Source organism: Pleurodeles waltl, chromosome 7 (assembly GCF_031143425.1).
Source record: "Pleurodeles waltl isolate 20211129_DDA chromosome 7, aPleWal1.hap1.20221129, whole genome shotgun sequence".
Classification (NCBI taxonomy): domain Eukaryota; kingdom Metazoa; phylum Chordata; class Amphibia; order Caudata; family Salamandridae; genus Pleurodeles; species Pleurodeles waltl.
Window position 1 is genome coordinate 409087331 of NC_090446.1, and position 17982 is coordinate 409105312.

Consider the following 17982-nt stretch of genomic DNA (forward strand, 5'->3'; position numbering starts at 1 on the left):
CCTCAATTAGGAGCAGTAATCCTCCTGCTTTCTACAGCTACACAAAATAAAGACGATTGGTAAATTCCTGACATTTGAAGCCATAGTTCTGGTCATTGTCCCCTTAGTCATCTCAAGGATAAAGTATGCCAACTCCCTCTACCTTGGCCTCCAAAAAAGTCTCAATCGTAGACTTAAACTGGCACAAAACCAGACAGCCAAGTTAATTTTTCATCTGCCTAGACGCACCCATATCACTCCACTGATGAGAAAGCTACATTGGCTTCCAGTAGAACAGTGATCCATCTTTAAGACCGGCTGTATCATTTTCAAATCTTTTTATGGCAAAAGCCCAGATTTTATATAATTTAGAATCAAAAGATAAATCTCCAACCGTAATTTAAGGTCCACCCAGATGAATTTTCTCACAGTTCCCTCTTTTAAAAAGAAGGGAATAGGGGTTCTTGATTTTCTGTTCTTGCCCACCCATCTGGAACTCCTTCCACCTGGAAATCAGATCCACCTCCAACTACACGAGATTTCAGCAACGTCTGAAGACTTGACTCTTCAGACAAGCCTATGATTAATTTCTGCAAGCAGCATGTCAGCCCTGTTACTTAGCGCCAAGAAACCGTTCTGGTTAAAGAGCGTTCTATAAAATCCCAGTAACATAACATAACACAACATGTGACCTAACAATTCTTTGTGGTGTAACAGTCTGGCACAGCACAAAGAGTCTGATTGCAAGGATTTGCAGAAATTCTAGCTCGTCAATATTCAAGGTGCAGGATTCCTTCTGACCAGAGATGAATTCAGGGATGTAGGCTGGAAATGACTGCAGACCTGCATCCAGTGTCATAACAAAGATGCCATGAGTCAAAATGTAAGTGAAGCAAATGGCCCCAATCTCTTAGTTGGGTAGTAAAAAGACCAGCTATAATTGAGGCGCAGTGGGCCGCCAAGACTCCTGGGGCCTTGGGCCACTGCATCTGCTATACTATTGGTAGCTGTGCCTGGGCATGGTTTTCTGCATTTGCTGTAAATGCTACCTCTTAAAGAAACACAAGGTGCAATACCAAAAAAGTACCTAATTTGAAAGGGAGCACTGGGGGTCATACTTACACTGATTCCCACAGCTGTTATTCACACCATGAAAGCTGCCCCTCATGGACAGCTACTATTGTGCAAATGCCAAGGGGTGTTTACAGGATGTCCCATTCAATCTGGCCAAACTTCGTCTGCACATGTAAGTGGGTTAGTGTTGGTGATTTTCTCTGATGGGTTTGTTTGTGCATCAGTACTTAAGTGCCCTCCCTTTAAACTCCTTCAGCTATCCAGTTATGTTACCTTCACTATATCTTCTAGCTCTTGTGGAATGAAGCCCACAGTTGAGAGTTTATTTTGTACCTGGTATGTGAGCTCCTTTATCCTTCTCTCGTACTTCCGTATACCCTTCTGAGTTTCTGCACTCTTCTTCTGTTCAGTCTCCAACTCTCCTTCCAGTTCTCTCACCTGTAGAGAAGGAGTGATTGTTGTAAGAAGTGACTTGGTTATTTAGTAGCTAAGTTCTGAAGACACCAACTGAGTTACCTAGAAATCTTGGACTGTATAAATCCAGAAAGGCAGAGATATTGACAAAGTAATATTGCAATGTTTCATGCTTGTACATAACATAGCGTGGATTATCTGTTATTTTCCACTGATTGATTTGTACATTTTAGGTGTTTGAAAATATTGAAAATATTAAAACGTGATGCTGTCTACACCACTCCAATATGGTCTATCCATCATAATGTTCCCTCCGTTATTGAACGGAAGGGTAGCTGCTACCAAGTGTTAGATGAAAGGGAGCAACCAGCAAATAGGAAGGGAAAGTGCAAGTCTCATTTATGCTCAATACTTTTGACTGAAATGCGAAATAGCTTATGCTTATTGTTTTGATCCATAAATTTTAGTACTCTACCAAATTGATTACAATGGGAACAGCAATTTGGTTAACTTAGTGACCTGGAAAGGGACTCTTGCCCCACTGATATTGCTTGGAGTCTGCTCCACAACATGAAACAAACACATTGCTTGTGATTTTTTATCTGTGTTTTTAAAGTCTGTTTCAGATGAGATGATTCTCATCTCAGTATCAGGTTCTTGGACCTTTATTATGCCCAGCTGGTGCGCAACGGTTCTCCTAGATTTTGACATCTGGAGAGCGTATGGCACTTCTTCACCCAAATGTCTCACTTCAGATCTCAGGGTACTTGAATTTCTATGTACATAAGATTATCAGACATCCGTTTGCTAAGGGCCTGAATTAGAGATGGTCAATAGTCTAAAATCCATTATTTCTTTGCAGATGCAGAGCAGAGCATCAACCTAATTCCTACAGGGGGCTGTTATTCTGCCAATGGTAACTCCACTAATGAAGGATTTACTGAATCAGCAACATATGCTGAGGCTTTACATTAACAGGATTATCTGAATCAGTCCATGGTTGCCATATGCACTATGACAACACATTTCAAAAAGTGTTTTGGCCACATTTTTTAAAAGTTATTTCTAAAGTGTAATGCACTCACCTTGGTCTCGAGCTTCTGGATCTGTTTTTTGCCTCCTTTGAGTGCAATCTGTTCAGCTTCATCCAAGCGCATCTGCAGATCCTTGATGGTTTGTTCCATGTTCTTCTTCATCCTCTCCAGGTGAGCACTTGTGTCCTGTTCCTTCTTGAGCTCCTCTGCCATCATTGCCGCCTAGGAAAACCAAATCACACTCAAGATATAGAAACCGACATTTTGCAGAACGTACACTTTGGCTCTGCTGCATCTGACAGCAAGCTTAAACACATTGATGCCTGGATGAGCTAACGTCGAGGCTGGACGGAGGGTGGATATTTAGACAGTAAAACCAAAGACGGATGCACTGAGCAGGTGACCCACTGTTGGTTCACGAAGTGCAACCCTGGAACAAGCTCCCAACCACTCACCAGGCCTATATCAGTCGACAACAATTCAAACTGCAGATTTGAAATCTGAGCACGCAATTATGCGCTATCTAACCAACATTTAAAAGACTGCCTTTCCCCTACGGCTTCTTTTCCTTTGCCCTTCTTGTAAAACTGGTACAAGACTGAGATGGATGGGTGCTTCGAGGCATCGCGGTGTATATTTATCTCACTTGCTATCTATGTTACACAAATCAGACAAAAGCATATATAAATGCTGGAGACTTGAACAGAGATGATGAACTTGAAAGGGAAATAAAAGCAAGATGAGTTATTATTATCAAAATGATGATGCGACTACAAAATGTGATCTCGGTTATGCAGTGTGGGTTCCTGGGTGAATCCAAGATTTGGATGTGCAATGTTTACTTGCATCAGGGGCACATTCTAATTGAAGGGTTCGCTTAAAATATCACTATTATTATTATTATTTATTATTTTTGCAGTTAACTTGGTGCAAGGACATTAATGCGCTTTACAAAGGACCAGGCTATATAAAAAAAAGTAACTGCAATTTGCAGCAGAGCGTGGTAAAATCAAATCACATTGAAAATATAGTATTTGAAATAAAGTGCGGTGAACTCAAATGTAAGATTAACTGCCAAAATTCCTTGCATAATCTTTCATTATGTACCCAGCACTTAGATGTTCGTGGAATCCCCATCAACCCCCCTCCCCCCTCCTTTCAACCCACATCTACGCATCTCTACGCATCAAGCACATTATGGCCAGGGGCGTAGCTCGGTCAGTATGATTGAGGGGAGGGGGCTTCAGATTTCCCAGCATTCAAGGAGAGACATCTTGTTAAATCACATTATATGAGAAGCAGGACACGAGAGGGGCTTAAGGGGCAGTGGGAAGAGAGAGAGGCGTGCGGATTGTTAAGGGTACTTAAAAAGCAATATTTTTCAAACTGATCAACATTTTGCACGGCCTTCATAACACTGGGAAGCGAGTGTGTTTTGTCTCTGTGTGCATGTGGAAAACCAGGTTGAATTCTGACAGACACCTTACCACACCCGACTAAAAGCACTTGTACCCAACTATTTACTACATAATTCCATTTTTAGTGGGGTGTAACACCCCAAACACCACCAGTGGAGCTACGCCCCTGATTGTGGCTTTGAAATGCTGCTCTCTTACTATGCCTCCCACTCTGTTGCATGACATTTGAATGCCCAGGTCTACCTCTGTGCACAGCCGCTTTCTTTATCAATTCTATGTCTAACACCAAACCTTGGAGTAGATGCCTTTTGCCGATTCAAAGCTCCCGCTTGAACGCTTTGTATGTGCGAGCCCACACTCTTATGCTGAATAATCTTTCATCATTAAAATGGTAAGCTTGAAGAGTAAACCTGCATAGAAAGTGTCAAGGTGAGTACTCCATCTAAGGAGAGTCCTCCTGAGAGAAATGTTTTGGGAATGCCTGTGACACCGATTTTATAAGCAAAACAAGCCAATAGGTTTCGTCTATGAGAAATCTACTGGCTTTGTCAATGTTTTTTACATGTTGCACAGCCACATGAGCTGTTGTGGAACATGCTATGAAGTAAAACAAAAAAAGCGCTATAACACAGCCAGCGCTGAAAGCGTCTAATCGTTTTTTTTTTCTTTAAGCCATGTTGCACAGCAGCTCATGCCGTTGTCAACATGGGAAAAAAAAGCAGCGCAGGTTTTTTTAGGGGTGGGGGTCAACACATCGGAGAGCGTGAGAAGAGCAGGTGGGGGTGGGTGAAAAACAATAGAAGGTGGGTATGGTGGGGGAAGCATGGACAGGAAGAATAAGGGTTACTACGTGGTCTTAAGTAAAATAAAAAAGTGCTATGACACTGGCAGGGTTGACCACGTCATGGTGCTTTTTGATCTTTAATCCATATTGCACAGTAGCCTGCGCTGGTGTGCAAGATGTAAAAGAAAACAGCGCAGCTGTGTTTGGGGGGCTCAACACATCGAAAAGTGGGAGAATGGCAGGGGTTGGTGAAAACCAATGGAGGGCAGAAGTGAAGGGAAACACGGGCGGGATAAAGGAAAGTTACTTTTGGACATGCACTCAATAAGAGTGCATGTCCAAAAGTAATAAAAGAGTACTGTAGGAGCCTGCAGCAAGTGGAAGGACCCTGTCCATGGGAAGTTGTACTTGGTCCATTCTCCACAAAACCGACGAACATTCAAAGCCCAGGAGGAGGTCGAGGTGAAAAGGAGGCACTGACCAATGGTAAGTAAAGGTAAGTAACGGATGGGCCCTAAGCACCTTTTGAGCATGTTTTTAAAGAACAATAGCTGTGCCTGACAGCGCATGTGTGCTGTAGATGAAACCTAAAAATTCTAGGTGGTTGCACTCTGCCGTACTGGGTATGCACCCCCCACCCAGTGGCGAACTGAGTAGCCTCGATTAACCCAGGCAGAATGTCTCTCGCACAGCCTGCACATTGTGAACATGGACTGTGCAGAGCTGAGTATGTGAAAGACCAGCATTTGGTTTCAGGGTAGAGAGGAGGGAGGTGGCTGGCTAAACGCAGCTTTAGTGATGCTTGTTCACATTAAGAGATATGACAAATGTCAATAAGGAAAGTAATCACCGATACTAAAGAGGCCTTTAACTAGCTGGTGCAAGCCCAACTTCTTTAATCCAGCCTAGCCTTTCTGCTAGTCGCCAAAAGTGTTTAATACTCAGTCTGCTCTGGTGCCCGTTCATCCTTGGGGTAGGGATGCTCTTACATCAGTGATAGCTTTCTTGGCCTTTTCCTCAGCATTGCGGCATTCCTGTACGGCCTCTTCCACTTCTGAGCTCAGCTGGGATATGTCTGCATCAAGTTTCTTTTTCTGGTTAATGAGACCCGTGTTCTGAAGAAGGAGGACAGGTTAGCCACAGCAGTTTCACCAAGGTCAAAGATGTCACAGATGAAAAGCACAAGAAACAAATGAACACAGTTATATAAGAACAACTTTGCACCTGCATTCCAGTTTGTAATAATAGTTATGCTTTAGACCATTTGCTTTTGTTATACACAAAGAATACTTCAATGACACATTGTGGTTCTAAGAAACAGCTATACAGCTCACAAGACAAGGTGGGTCAGCACAGCAATAAAGTACATCATATTGTAAAATAAGAGAATACGTAAGGATATTGATGCTAAAGTACGGAGAGAAAAGACCAAACAGTACCCGACGGCTCCAGCAGATTTAAAACGAGCATTAGCAAAGCCAATAGGTCTAGCGTTGGCTGCCAACATTTAGCTTTGCCATTGTTTGTGAATGTTTTTGTAAAATTGTGCAAGGGCACTACTTTTCATGTGTAGGTGCGTGTGGTGCAAAAACAGAATGGTATCACTCACAGAGAGGTAAGCCAATGGCTTACGTGGGCCAAAACCTATTTACGTTGCTGTATGTTGTGGTAGGCAGAACAAAAATGTGAATGACATATTAACTGATATATGTATATGTATGTATGCTAAGTACATAAATCTATTAACATGAAAATAATTCAGCTATCACAAAACCTAAAAATGCCCATGTTTACTGAGTGTGAGATAAAACCTGGAAGAAGAGCAGCCACTAACGCCAGCTGGCCCCATCAGCAGGGGCGCCGGAGGTAAACTCCAACAGGCTGTCAACGGTGCTTACTGTAACCGACGAACTGCTCTGGCAGTGCTGGTTTTAAACAAAGACGAATAGACTCTTGAGTAAATAGCAAAGTTAGAAGATTTTAAAGCCTGGATCACACAGTATGTTGGTTTGATGAAATAAAGATACAGCCCACAATAAGCAAATGAATCATGGCCTAGAAAGTTGGCCTCAAACTGCGATGTCCTCGGTGGCCCCCAGTACAGAGAATAAATGGGGAATGAAATTGAGGTTTGAAAGAAGAGAGGTCAGGGGTCAACCTAAATAATCCAAAAAGAGGTGTTCAAAAATTGAAGCTGAGACACAAAATTATGTAGGGGTGGGCAGGCTGTGGGAACGAAGTATTGACCTTTTATGTACCAAAGGAAAACACTCTTCCAGTAGATGTACAAGATGTACAAGTTCACTTTAGGAGCAACATTTTCTGTTCCCATCGAAAGGGCCAGTGCATTTTGCAGTTATGGGGTCAGAAAAAAGAACAAACCATAACCAGTGCCAATAAATTGAAAAATATTTATCTGCTACAAAGGCCAATTAGACTGTAAGGGTTATGGTCAACTGCTAATTACGGAACTTCATTAATTCTCGAGGAAAATATACGTAATATTATGTTTTAAGTAGATGTATACACCAAGGACATTGTTCTTACTTGAACTTAACCTCTAACTGGAAGTCGGTTTAGGTCTTGCAGCTTCCTATTTTGATCCTGAACATCACTGAAGCCACATCTCAAGGATAACCATAATCAATTTACTGTGATGTTACAGTGAGTGGGCAGGATGGTAGAATCTCAAACTCGATGATTTTAATTTATTTGCATGATTTATTTCAAATACTCATGGCAACCAGCCAGACAGGACCTCACCTGGGAGTGTAGCAAGTTGACTCTCTCAGTGGCCTCCAGAAGCTCTTGTTCGGCAAGCTTCCGCCCTCTCTCGGCTTGCTCCAAGGCTGCTCGCAGCTCCTCCACCTCAGCCAGCAGTAGGTTGTTGCGTCGTTCAAGAGCTGCAGCCTGTTCTTTCAGGTCGTCATTGTGCCGAAGCGTGTCATCCAACTCTATTTGCAAGTCCTGAAGTCAAAATTCATAAATACGTTCAGAAACAAAACTTGATGAAAATTAATTTGACGAAAAGATAGCCTCCAACCATTTGGACAAAGGCAGCCACACACAAATTGGATCGGATTTAAGTCGCATGTTAAATCACATCATTCGAAATGCTTTTACCACTTTATAGAAAATCCCAGCCCCACTTTTTACCTGTTAATTTTATATACAGGAAAAAAGTTGGAGCGGTATCACTTCATCATAAAAAGGGGCAAAAAGTGTGCCTTTAATAGTGGGCTTTCATCTCGGTTTTCAAGAGGAGTACTTTTCTTTTAATGGGTTGAAACCTGAGCACAAAAACAGGCTCAATAAGCTTTTTTATATACAAAAGAAGGGGGCCGAGGCCCTTAATGCCCAGGAACCTCGACCCTCACATGATTAGAAAAAACACAAAGCTGGCAGACGTCTTTTAAGGAATGCTTACCAAAGGCAACTGAAAGATGTATTACAGACTGCAGCAGCTTTTTATGGGTTGCTTGACAGCTCAACAGAAAAACAAACAATAAAACAGCACCATTGGGTTAGGGGCATTAGATTAGCCCCTCTCTACTTACTCTCTATTTTAATGTAGTTCCATCTGAACTCTCTTTCTTTCTCTCTGCCATCACAATTGTCCCTTTTTTCTTTTCAGGCTTCTAATGTTCAATCTCTCTCGTCCTCTCTCTAAATATTTACTCTTTCTTGCTCTTTTTATCCCTTTGGAAATATATTTTCTCTCTTTCGTCCTATATTTTGGTTTTCATTTGTCTCTTAAGTATCGTCTTCATCCTCGCTCTCTCTTCGTATACTGTCCTGCGCGCTTCCTTTGTCTCCTTGTACTATCTTCATATCCCTTGTCCTCTCTTCATCGCTCCCTTTCCTCCTCTTCCACCCTGCTGCCTGCTGGGCTCTTAAGGGGCAAAACTGCTTTCAAAGTTCTTGGCCTGGAGCGCAATTATTTGGATTAACAGTTGTATACAACGGCTGCAGAGCAAGGACGCAGGCAGCAAATCTTCCTGTGCCTGGCCATAAATCCTCCCGTTGTTTGTTGGCTGCACATTTTGGAAGAATTGTGTAGAAAGCAGTCAGCGCAGCCATCGCCAAGTTCATCGTCGGCCTTTAGCAGAGCCTGTGTCTGCTGATGTGTCGGGAGGTGCTGACTGTGAGTACAGAGGACTTACATTATCTATTTACCAGCAGAAGTACCTTGCTACGCATAACTACTGTTCAAGCGGTTTCTTTTCTATTTGGCAATATTTGTTTCTGCGGATGACGTGTTTATGACACCTGCCTATGCCAGTGATTAGAAAACAATGAGAAGATAAAGTAAAGTAGCCAATAATAACAAACACAGGGTGAAACCAAAAGCTAGGGCTTTAATGCACGGGGATACACAAATGCTCACACATTATTTGCGCGGTGCCTCCGCAGCAGCGCAATCTTGTGGAACAAAACACAGGGCGCAGACGTAAAAGGAAGTGAAAGACGCGTGTAGAGCAGCGTTACTACACAAATGGTCTGTGGCGTTTGCGCATGCCTGTATTTGCCCGCTGAAGTTATGACGACGCTAATCCTCAATACATTGTACAACGTAATATTTATTGGTCAAAAAAGTAACATAAATAAGTAGTGCTAGCACTGAGCCCAAAAGAAGCGTCCAGGTCCCAACCGCCTCACTCAGTGATTCCGTGGTGCTCCAACGTGGAACCATTACATGTTATCATGGAACTTAACAGTGTCGTAAGGCCAAGCTAATATAAAACACATGAGAATGTGCACACATGCATTACCACATTCAAGCAGGACTTATTTGTTTTGGTAGTGCTGGTTTTGTTGAGAGTTGACTTGAGGCCTAAATGGTAATCTTTAAAGTTTTTTTCTATTATTATTCTCAGGATAGAACACATACACTCATCTTTGATGCCACCAAAAGATCCACCCCAAAACAGGAATAAAGTGTCCAGATAGGGGAGTGTTTTGCAGCTTCATTTGAGGTGTATTGTCTTTTCTTTAGGTTCCTGTTTGCTGGGGGACTGCAGAGGCCAAGTTCTTTCATGTAACACACGAACAAGTCTTCAGGCTCCATTCTTTCCTTCGAACTCTAGAGGGAGTGTTGTAGATTTCATACCCGAGCTTAATGCCGATTCCTCCTTCAGTCGGCCCAGGTGGTTAAACTGCCAGCAGAGCTCTGGGATCAGGTTTCTTGGGTGTGTCTTGACCTTTGTCCACTTTTCTTTCATGATGCAGTTTGGAAATTGTTAGACCTAACATCATTAGTGTAATTTCTCCTGACTTTTTGCCTCCTGTTTTTCTGACTTCCACTTTTGCTGGCTCTAAGATTCTGTGCACGTTACTACTGCTAACCAGTGCTAAAATGCAGCTGTTCTGTACTCTAAAACATGGTGATTTTGGTTTATCCACAATTGGTATATTTAATTTACTTGTAAGTCCTTAGTAAAGTGCACTATATGTGCTCAGGGCCTGTAAATTAAATGATACTAGTCAGGCCTGCAGCACTGACTGTGCCTCCCCCTACAGTAGCCCTTTAGACATGCCTGAGGCCTCCCACTGCAGGGCCTGCGTGTGTAGTTTCAAACTGCCATTTCGACCTGGCAAGTACACCCACTTGCCAGGCCCAAACCTTACTTTTTATTACATATAAGCAGGGCCACTGGAATTATGCGATTCTGCGACCGCAGCGATTTTTGCAGAGTTACAAATTTGCTGTATTTGCCACATAATCCATCATCTGCTGCATATTCTGCAGATTTAATAAACAAAATTGGTTTCTAGTTCATGTGGTTCAAAAGTTACCAAAAGTGCAGCAACACGTGTTGTTGCTCAATGAAAGGCCCTTTGCAAAACTGGACTGGTCACCTTTTTGTTGCTTATTGCTTTGTTTGGGTATTAAAATAGTACTAATGAGGTGCAACCAATAACCAGGCACTCTTATGAAGTTTAAACATTTTTAAATAATGAAGTAATATTATTACAAAATGTGCTGCATTATTCTGCATAATTTGCCTTTTTCTGTCACATAATTTACTAAATCCTGCTGCATAATTTGACCCTCTCATGTGACATAATTCCAGTGGTCCTGCATATAAGTCACCCCTAAGGTAGGACGTAGTTAGCCCCAAGGGCAGGGTGCAGTGTATTTAAAAAGTTGCACATGTACTTTTAAGTTTAACATGTCTTGGTAGTAAATAACTATTACATTTGTTTCTCCTAAAGGTTAACATTGGGGTAACCTTGAAGTCCCCTTTATGTGTAACTTCCAACTGGAAAAAAGATAGGTATTTGGAGTTTGGTGTTTCTGGACTAACAATTTAAAATCACAATTTATGCTGAAGTCGGATTTTAAATTGCAAGTCTGAAAATATGACTTTTAGAAAGTTGGTATTTTCTTACTTTAACCATTTTGTTCCTCTGTCCGTCTCTCAATACACGTCCGGGGTGGGAGACAGCTGGGCTTTGTGCATTCCCTCTAGACAGTCACACATAAAGGGAGCTGGGGTGTGACATTTACAGCCTGATGGCTTATCACTAGGTTTATGGGTCTTTCTGGGCTATATGGGAGGGAGGAGCTGACACACCTAAATAGAGCTGTACCTGTCCACACGCAAAGAGCTGCATTACACCATGTAGAGTATGTGGAGACATTGAAGGCAGGGAGATTGTACACTTCAAATTACTCTCTTTGAGGTCTCTCCAAATTCAAAGGCAGAACTGGGTATTAGTATTGGACCCCAAACACCACCAAAAAAGTACACTTCTGGACCTGAGGACATTCTGGCACTCTGCTGAACTGGTCTGCTGTGTTGGCTTGCTACCTCTTGCCTGGGAGTGAGAAGGACTGGACTTAACTCTCTACATCTTCACAAGAACCAAGTGACTCCAAAGACTTTCTGGCTTGCCTCTTGTTTTGAAGTCTCAGGGCAATAAAATACTTTCCCCAACTCTGCTGTAGCTGCTGGGGTGTGCCAACTGTGAGCCTTATTCTGCCAAGATGTGCCAATCTAATTGTTGGCCTCGAAAAGGGACTCTGCAGCTGTTTTCCAGCAAAAACCGATGCATCAACACAATTGCGCTGATCGGAAGCGCCACATCCTCCCTCAATGCTGACGCATCACCGCTACTGCTGAGGTTGACTCTGCATTACTGACTGCGTGGCTCAGAATTGATGAAACGCCACGGACTCCGGCGCACCACCGTTGCTGTGCGGCTCGATGACGGCGCACCCAATCCATCGCAGAGGGTTCAATGCCGCACTTCAAGGCCCCTGCTTTGACGACTGCGCAGCCCGACGACTACTCATCCCCCGGATTGCCCAGATCAGAACCGATGCATCACCTTTGCACCTCCTCCTCAATGTCGACACAGCCCTCGATCCAAAGTACTTGTCAGCGGGCCCTGCAAGGGTCCTTTAGCTGGTCTCCCCTCCATCGTGGTCAGTCTGAACTTTGGATTAATCACAGTCTAGCGTGACCTCAAGTAACCTTTTAGCACTATTGATTTCTAAGCACTGTATTGCAGTTTAGTCTTTAAAAATTCATAGCTTGAGTTCTACTTAATGGATCTATGTTGTTTCTGTCTTGTTTTACTCAGAAAAATATTCTTTATTTTTCCAAACTGGTGTGTAGTCTTTTTGAGGTGTTCTCACTGTGTTACTGTAATTTAAGTGTTGCACAAATACTTTACTCATTTTCTCTTAAGTTAGGCCTGACTGCTCTGTCCCAAACTACCAGAGAGTGAGTACTGGTTAATTTAGGGTGTGTATCTGACTTTCCCTGACTAGAACTGTGGTCCCTACTAGGGCAGGGTGCATACCTCTGCCACCTAGAGACCCAATTTCTAACAGAAATGATCAGCACTGAGCCAATGATGGTGTCTTCTTGAACTGGTCTTTCCCATCCCAAATTTGCAATTGAACTGTTAGAACTGGTGAGCGCCATAGGTGGTGTCTTCTCAAAATGTCCATCTTTCTCAGACTTTATAATCGGACAGCCCAGTGCTGCAGAAGGTGTCTTTTTGAGCTAGCCTGTCTTTCCACGCTTTATAATTGGACAACATAGAGCTACAGGTGGATACTTCTAAAACTGGCCTTTCCTGCCTTCTTTGTATTCAAACAGCTCTGTGCTGCAGGTGCCATCTTCTCAAACTTGTGTTCCCTCTCACACTTTGTAATTGAATAGCTCTGCACCACACCTTTCTTTGTGTTGTCAGTCTGGTTGCAGTTGTCCATTTTGCAGTAACACATGCTGCTACAGTAGAGAGGCTGTGGCTGGATACAGCTGATGCTTTACCGTTCTCTCCCAGGCCACACCAGAGATATATATATATCTCACACAGCCCCACACGTTTAAGTGCTCTGTTATGTAATAGGTTGGGTTTACAGAAATCGTGTTGTTAAAAGAACATATCTTTATTTATTTAAATTGCATAATATTTGAGTGGAAACTTCATTCTTGAATGTGTACAAAAGAAAAGGTGCCCAGGAGGATGAAGTACCTGGCAAGGACTTACCTTGATCTGCACTTGAAGGTTGCGGACGAGTTTCTGGGATTCAGCTGCCTGACGGTTGGCATGGCTCAGCTGGATCTCCAGCTCATTCAGGTCCCCTTCCATTTTCTTCTTGAGCCTGATGGCCTCATTTCTGGCTTTAGCCTCTGCATCCAGTGTTGCCTGCATGGACTCCATAGCCCGCTGGTGGTTGCGCCTAGGAATGAAAGGGGCAGGATTGATTGACTCTCTCATGAAAACCATATGTGTGGCTGAAGTTTTATCAATGAATGGAAGCAGGGTGGTGCTATAGCGGGTCAGGCTGGCCTACTGAGAAGTTATATGTTTTTGGAATAAGCATTTACCTCAAAAAGCACACCTAGTTGTGGAAGGGGCTGGAGATTCCAGGCAGTGCCTGATATGCGACTAACCTATCCCATTGTATTGGTCTTTCAGAGCTACTAAACTCTTGAAGCATTTTCCAGTTCCTGTGTTTGGCTTCACACCCTGTTGGCACATGTGGAAACAAACCCCAAGAGTTGTAAGACCTGGTGAGTCATATTTATTTTGGCCTATCATGGGCATCAATTAGAGGTAGCAGGGCTACAGCTGCCTTGCTTTTGGTGTCCTTGGGACTGTCAATGCCAACCATAGCCCTTAGGGCATGGAGGCAATGGCATGAACTGTAGTGAATAGTGGTTCATAAGCCCTTTTCGCTTTCTCTAGTGTCTACTACTTGAACTTTAAAATTATTTTCTTTGCAAAAATAATATATCATAGCAGACACAACGCATTGCAACCTTTAAACTTATAGTAGTTACTCCACGAAGAACCTCACAATAGTGGGCTCATGTCCATCTTACTTCTACTTAAACAAATACATCACTATTATGCCTCTTCATTGAATAATCTCATTGAAAAGCAACCCCAAGGAAAAAAATCCAAGAGGAGGTGAGACATGGAGGAACAAGGGAATCAAGGAAAGACAAGGGAAAGATGGTGGTGGAATCAGGAAGAGGGGAGAAGCACACAACTGAAGTATTAGTTTTTTATATAAAGCAATCACTTACGAAGTACCTATCAATCCACGTTACGTCTTACTGAAATGTTGGGAGAAATCAAACAATGCAGTACCAATCTATACAGGCCACAACAAAAACATCTCCTCACAGTTAAATTAGATTGATGATTTATGATTGTCCAAGAAAGACTGAGCTGCCGCCAGCCAACATAAAAGAAATGACTTGCCAAACTTTCAAAGTTCAATACTGAGACTTTAGCACATATGTCACAAAATTCTTAATCTATGACCTAAAACCACTGGTGCCTTTGTTGAGTCTGCTTGCCGAAGTCTGAGAAGAGAAGTACTATGTTTCTCCTAATGCAGAGGGGATACTGTTAGCGAAGCTGCTTTCCACAGTGTAATCTGACATAGAAAGGGATCCATCAGAAAACAATGACAATGGTCTAGTGGGATTATATGCTCAGCCCAGTAGCCTTTGATGGAAGGGCCCTCTCAACCTTGTCTACACAGCTGTACTGTGGGAGCAGCTGGTGCTCTTGGAAAAATGAAGGAAAACACTTCCTCTCTAACTGATGTTTAAGGCGATCCAGGAGGAAACCCAGACTTGGAAGCTTGAGGACCCATGATTTTTCTCTGCCTCTTCCAGCTTATTTTCCAGTACAATCATGGCATTACCCACTGTCTAAAGCCTATAATGCTTTATTGCATAAGTTTGCGTAGGGTACTCGCTGGGACCTGTGGATGGTGGTGCATGACCGTTCATAATTGGTTAATTCCAGTAATGAACAAGACTCCTCCATGCTAACTAGTTGCGCGGTCCCCAGTGGGAAACTTGCAAGAAACAAACCGCCAACGGATACCAACCATGCTTGAGTACATGGAGTTAAAATAGACGTGGGGGGGACTGTCTCTGCTTTCAAAACGATCAGTCTTTCCTGATTGTAAAATGAATTGTGCAAAAATGGTTGCCAGAGTTACTACGGAGAGCTGACCACGTTTTAAAGGAATCCATAAACAGGTCACAACCACTCATTCATGTAAAAATTATATCTTAACAGTAGAGGAAATACATCTTGATAAAAGCACTGAACTGCCTGACACTTCCCTTAACAAATACAGCCCTGAGAAAGATCCTAAAATTTCAGTTCACACAAGAGGTCGAAAAGCGAAGGCTGATCAGTAGTGTGCTCAAATGCTTTGGGCACATATGACTCCCTATTATTAACCAAAAAATGGGTTAGCTCACTGACATTGTAGTAGCACCCCTGTAGGGAACAGCCTTCACTGAATAGTTAGCTACATAATCACAAACGTCCGGATCTCTGTAGTGAACTATACACCATATAAGAAATCTTTGTACAAATACCTTCATCTAATTGTTTGTTATTGTGTGTAATTATGTATGTACTTGTGATTTTGTATTATTTATGTTGAATATAATTGTCAATGCTTAATTTGAGCTGATGGTTGCCGGTAAGGGTAGGGGGGGGGGGGGTAGGGGCACCAGCACTTATTTTTGGGAACCGGCACATATTTTTCTGCATCAGACATTTATTGAAAACAAGATACTGAAAAGCAAACACAGTGAAAAGACGGAGGAAGAAAAAGATGGAAACATACGTCATAAAGGGATAAAGCAGGAGGCTGTAAGAGTAAGATGAAGGGGCAAGGAGTATCCGGTAGTCAATTCAGGAGGTGGATTCAAGACTACACAGCCTTGCCATTTCGTATGCTGACATTTCACTGTACCCACCACAGGCAGAGCTTTGGGCACCGGCACTCATTCTATTTCCAGTAAAGCACTGGTATTTGTTTTCTAACACAACTTTCAATGACTAGGTTAATTTCTGGTAATTGCGCTCAAATTTATTAGCTCACTGATTTGTGGGAAGTAATTTGTAGCAACATGCTGATTGGAGTTCCCTTGTTGCAATTAAAATAATAATTGTTAATTCATGGCGAGTGAGGGTATTGTCATGTTTATTTATTTGGATCTCTACACATACTTGCTTAATCAAGGTCCATCCTCGTCTTTTGAGACGAGTATTATGGTAACTGCAGCACCCCACTCTCCTCATAGTCCAGCTCCTAATCATGCTGCATGGCTGATCTTACTCTTCTTGACACTTTGTAGAAAAGAGGACTGAGCTCTGACCATCCCCTGCTAGATCCACTGTGTATTTTTCCAGTGCCAATATCGGTAATTTAGTAATGGAATAATTGCTCCGGATATCTACATTTATTCTTCCCACCGGTTTAGCACCCGATGTGAATCCAACTGTAATACTGACCAGTAGATAATTAACTTCAGGAATATAATATCGGAAATATGATTCATCCAGTTTTCTGAGCAGAATCGTATCAGTGGTCTACTACTGATGACCTTATTTCTAGCCACCTTCAAAGTCTTTGCATCCACACAACCCTTTAAGTCAGCAGAACATTTATAGGGTGTCAATGGGCTTGTAACATATCTCTAATAAACCAGCAACAACATTTCTTTTAAAACATCGTCATAGGCGAGCACCACATGATCGCTTCAAAGCAGTGACCAACGTCACAGAAGGCTTTGAAAGACAAAACTAACAGCTACCTTATGGCAATATTTGTCTACTCCTAGCAGGTGCTGCATGGAAACCTACATGAAGATATCAGGACAGAGCCATCTGCATTAGGTAATATTTATATGATTTTCTCACCTTATGCAGATCTGTTTATTTACTGATTATTCAGTTATTGTTCTCTGAGATAAAGACTATAGAGAGTCTGGGTAGGTAAGCAGTCCTCGATTCCATGTGTAATCTGAAATTCCTCTGTTAATTCTTCTCTTTTCTATAACAAGTTCATGCATGTAACTGGAAGTCTCTTCATCTTACTGGCACATCTTCTATCCTCAGCTTTTTTCTATACTATTTAAATTTACTAAGGCATATCCCAAAAACATACTGATAGCTCTTTTCAATACTCCTGTCTGTGTGGGTGGAGTTGGAGTGGAGGAGAGGTGTACTGGTAACGGTTAAGTGAAGCTGTTGGTTACGGCAGGATACATGCACAGCTTCACACTATATTATATGGTGTGATCTCGGCAAAACTCTTTTTACTGGTTCGACATTTTCCACTTTCTGCCATAACTGTGAGTTCTTAAGAACAGACTCAATGCTAGTTTTAAGTCTTAAATCGATCACTGAATATTTACAAACATCAACCGTCCCATTGCTACAGAAAACACATACCTCAGATTTTCAATCTCCTCATCCTTCTCTGCCAGTTTCCTGTCCACCTCAGCTTTGATCTGAGACAGCTCAAGTTGAATTCTTAGGGTCTTGCTTTCCTCGTGTTCCAGTGCACCCTAGAGCAAGAAAAACAGGATGTGACGTACTGTGTAGAAATTCAGAATATATTTTTGGACATATATTTGTAGCCTTTTGAGATCGATAATATGAACACTACTGAGCTGGAGAATAGTAACACCTGTCATGTACAGCTCCATGAAACTGCAAAATTTCTGGGTTCAAGTGCTATATCAAAACATATAATATAACATTAACATTATTATTATTACTAACAGTAAGCACACTCTAATTCCTCAATGTAGCTGAGGAAAATGCATTTAATGTTGTCTTGACTTTTCCTACAAATTCTATTCTCCGGGTTAGCCACACCACTCCTTTGCACTCACTTTCAGCTAACATCAGGATCAGTCAATTTCATAATGCTAAGGTAAATGCTTTAGAATCATTTATTCATGCAAAGCTTTCATTCCATGGACTC

General features: G+C 42.2%; 1 protein-coding gene across 1 annotated transcript in view; it reads right to left on the reverse strand.

Moving 5' to 3' along the window:
- MYH7B (myosin heavy chain 7B) overlaps positions 1 to 17982 on the reverse strand; it is a 156298-nt gene that overhangs the window by 12985 nt on the left and 125331 nt on the right. The window contains exons 34-39 of the mRNA XM_069243897.1: positions 17445 to 17560; positions 13212 to 13404; positions 7467 to 7670; positions 5693 to 5818; positions 2553 to 2723; positions 1387 to 1491 (exon numbers count right to left, since the gene is read on the reverse strand). Coding sequence (XP_069099998.1) covers positions 1387 to 1491; positions 2553 to 2723; positions 5693 to 5818; positions 7467 to 7670; positions 13212 to 13404; positions 17445 to 17560 — 915 coding nt within the window. The remainder of the gene's footprint in view (positions 1 to 1386; positions 1492 to 2552; positions 2724 to 5692; positions 5819 to 7466; positions 7671 to 13211; positions 13405 to 17444; positions 17561 to 17982) is intronic.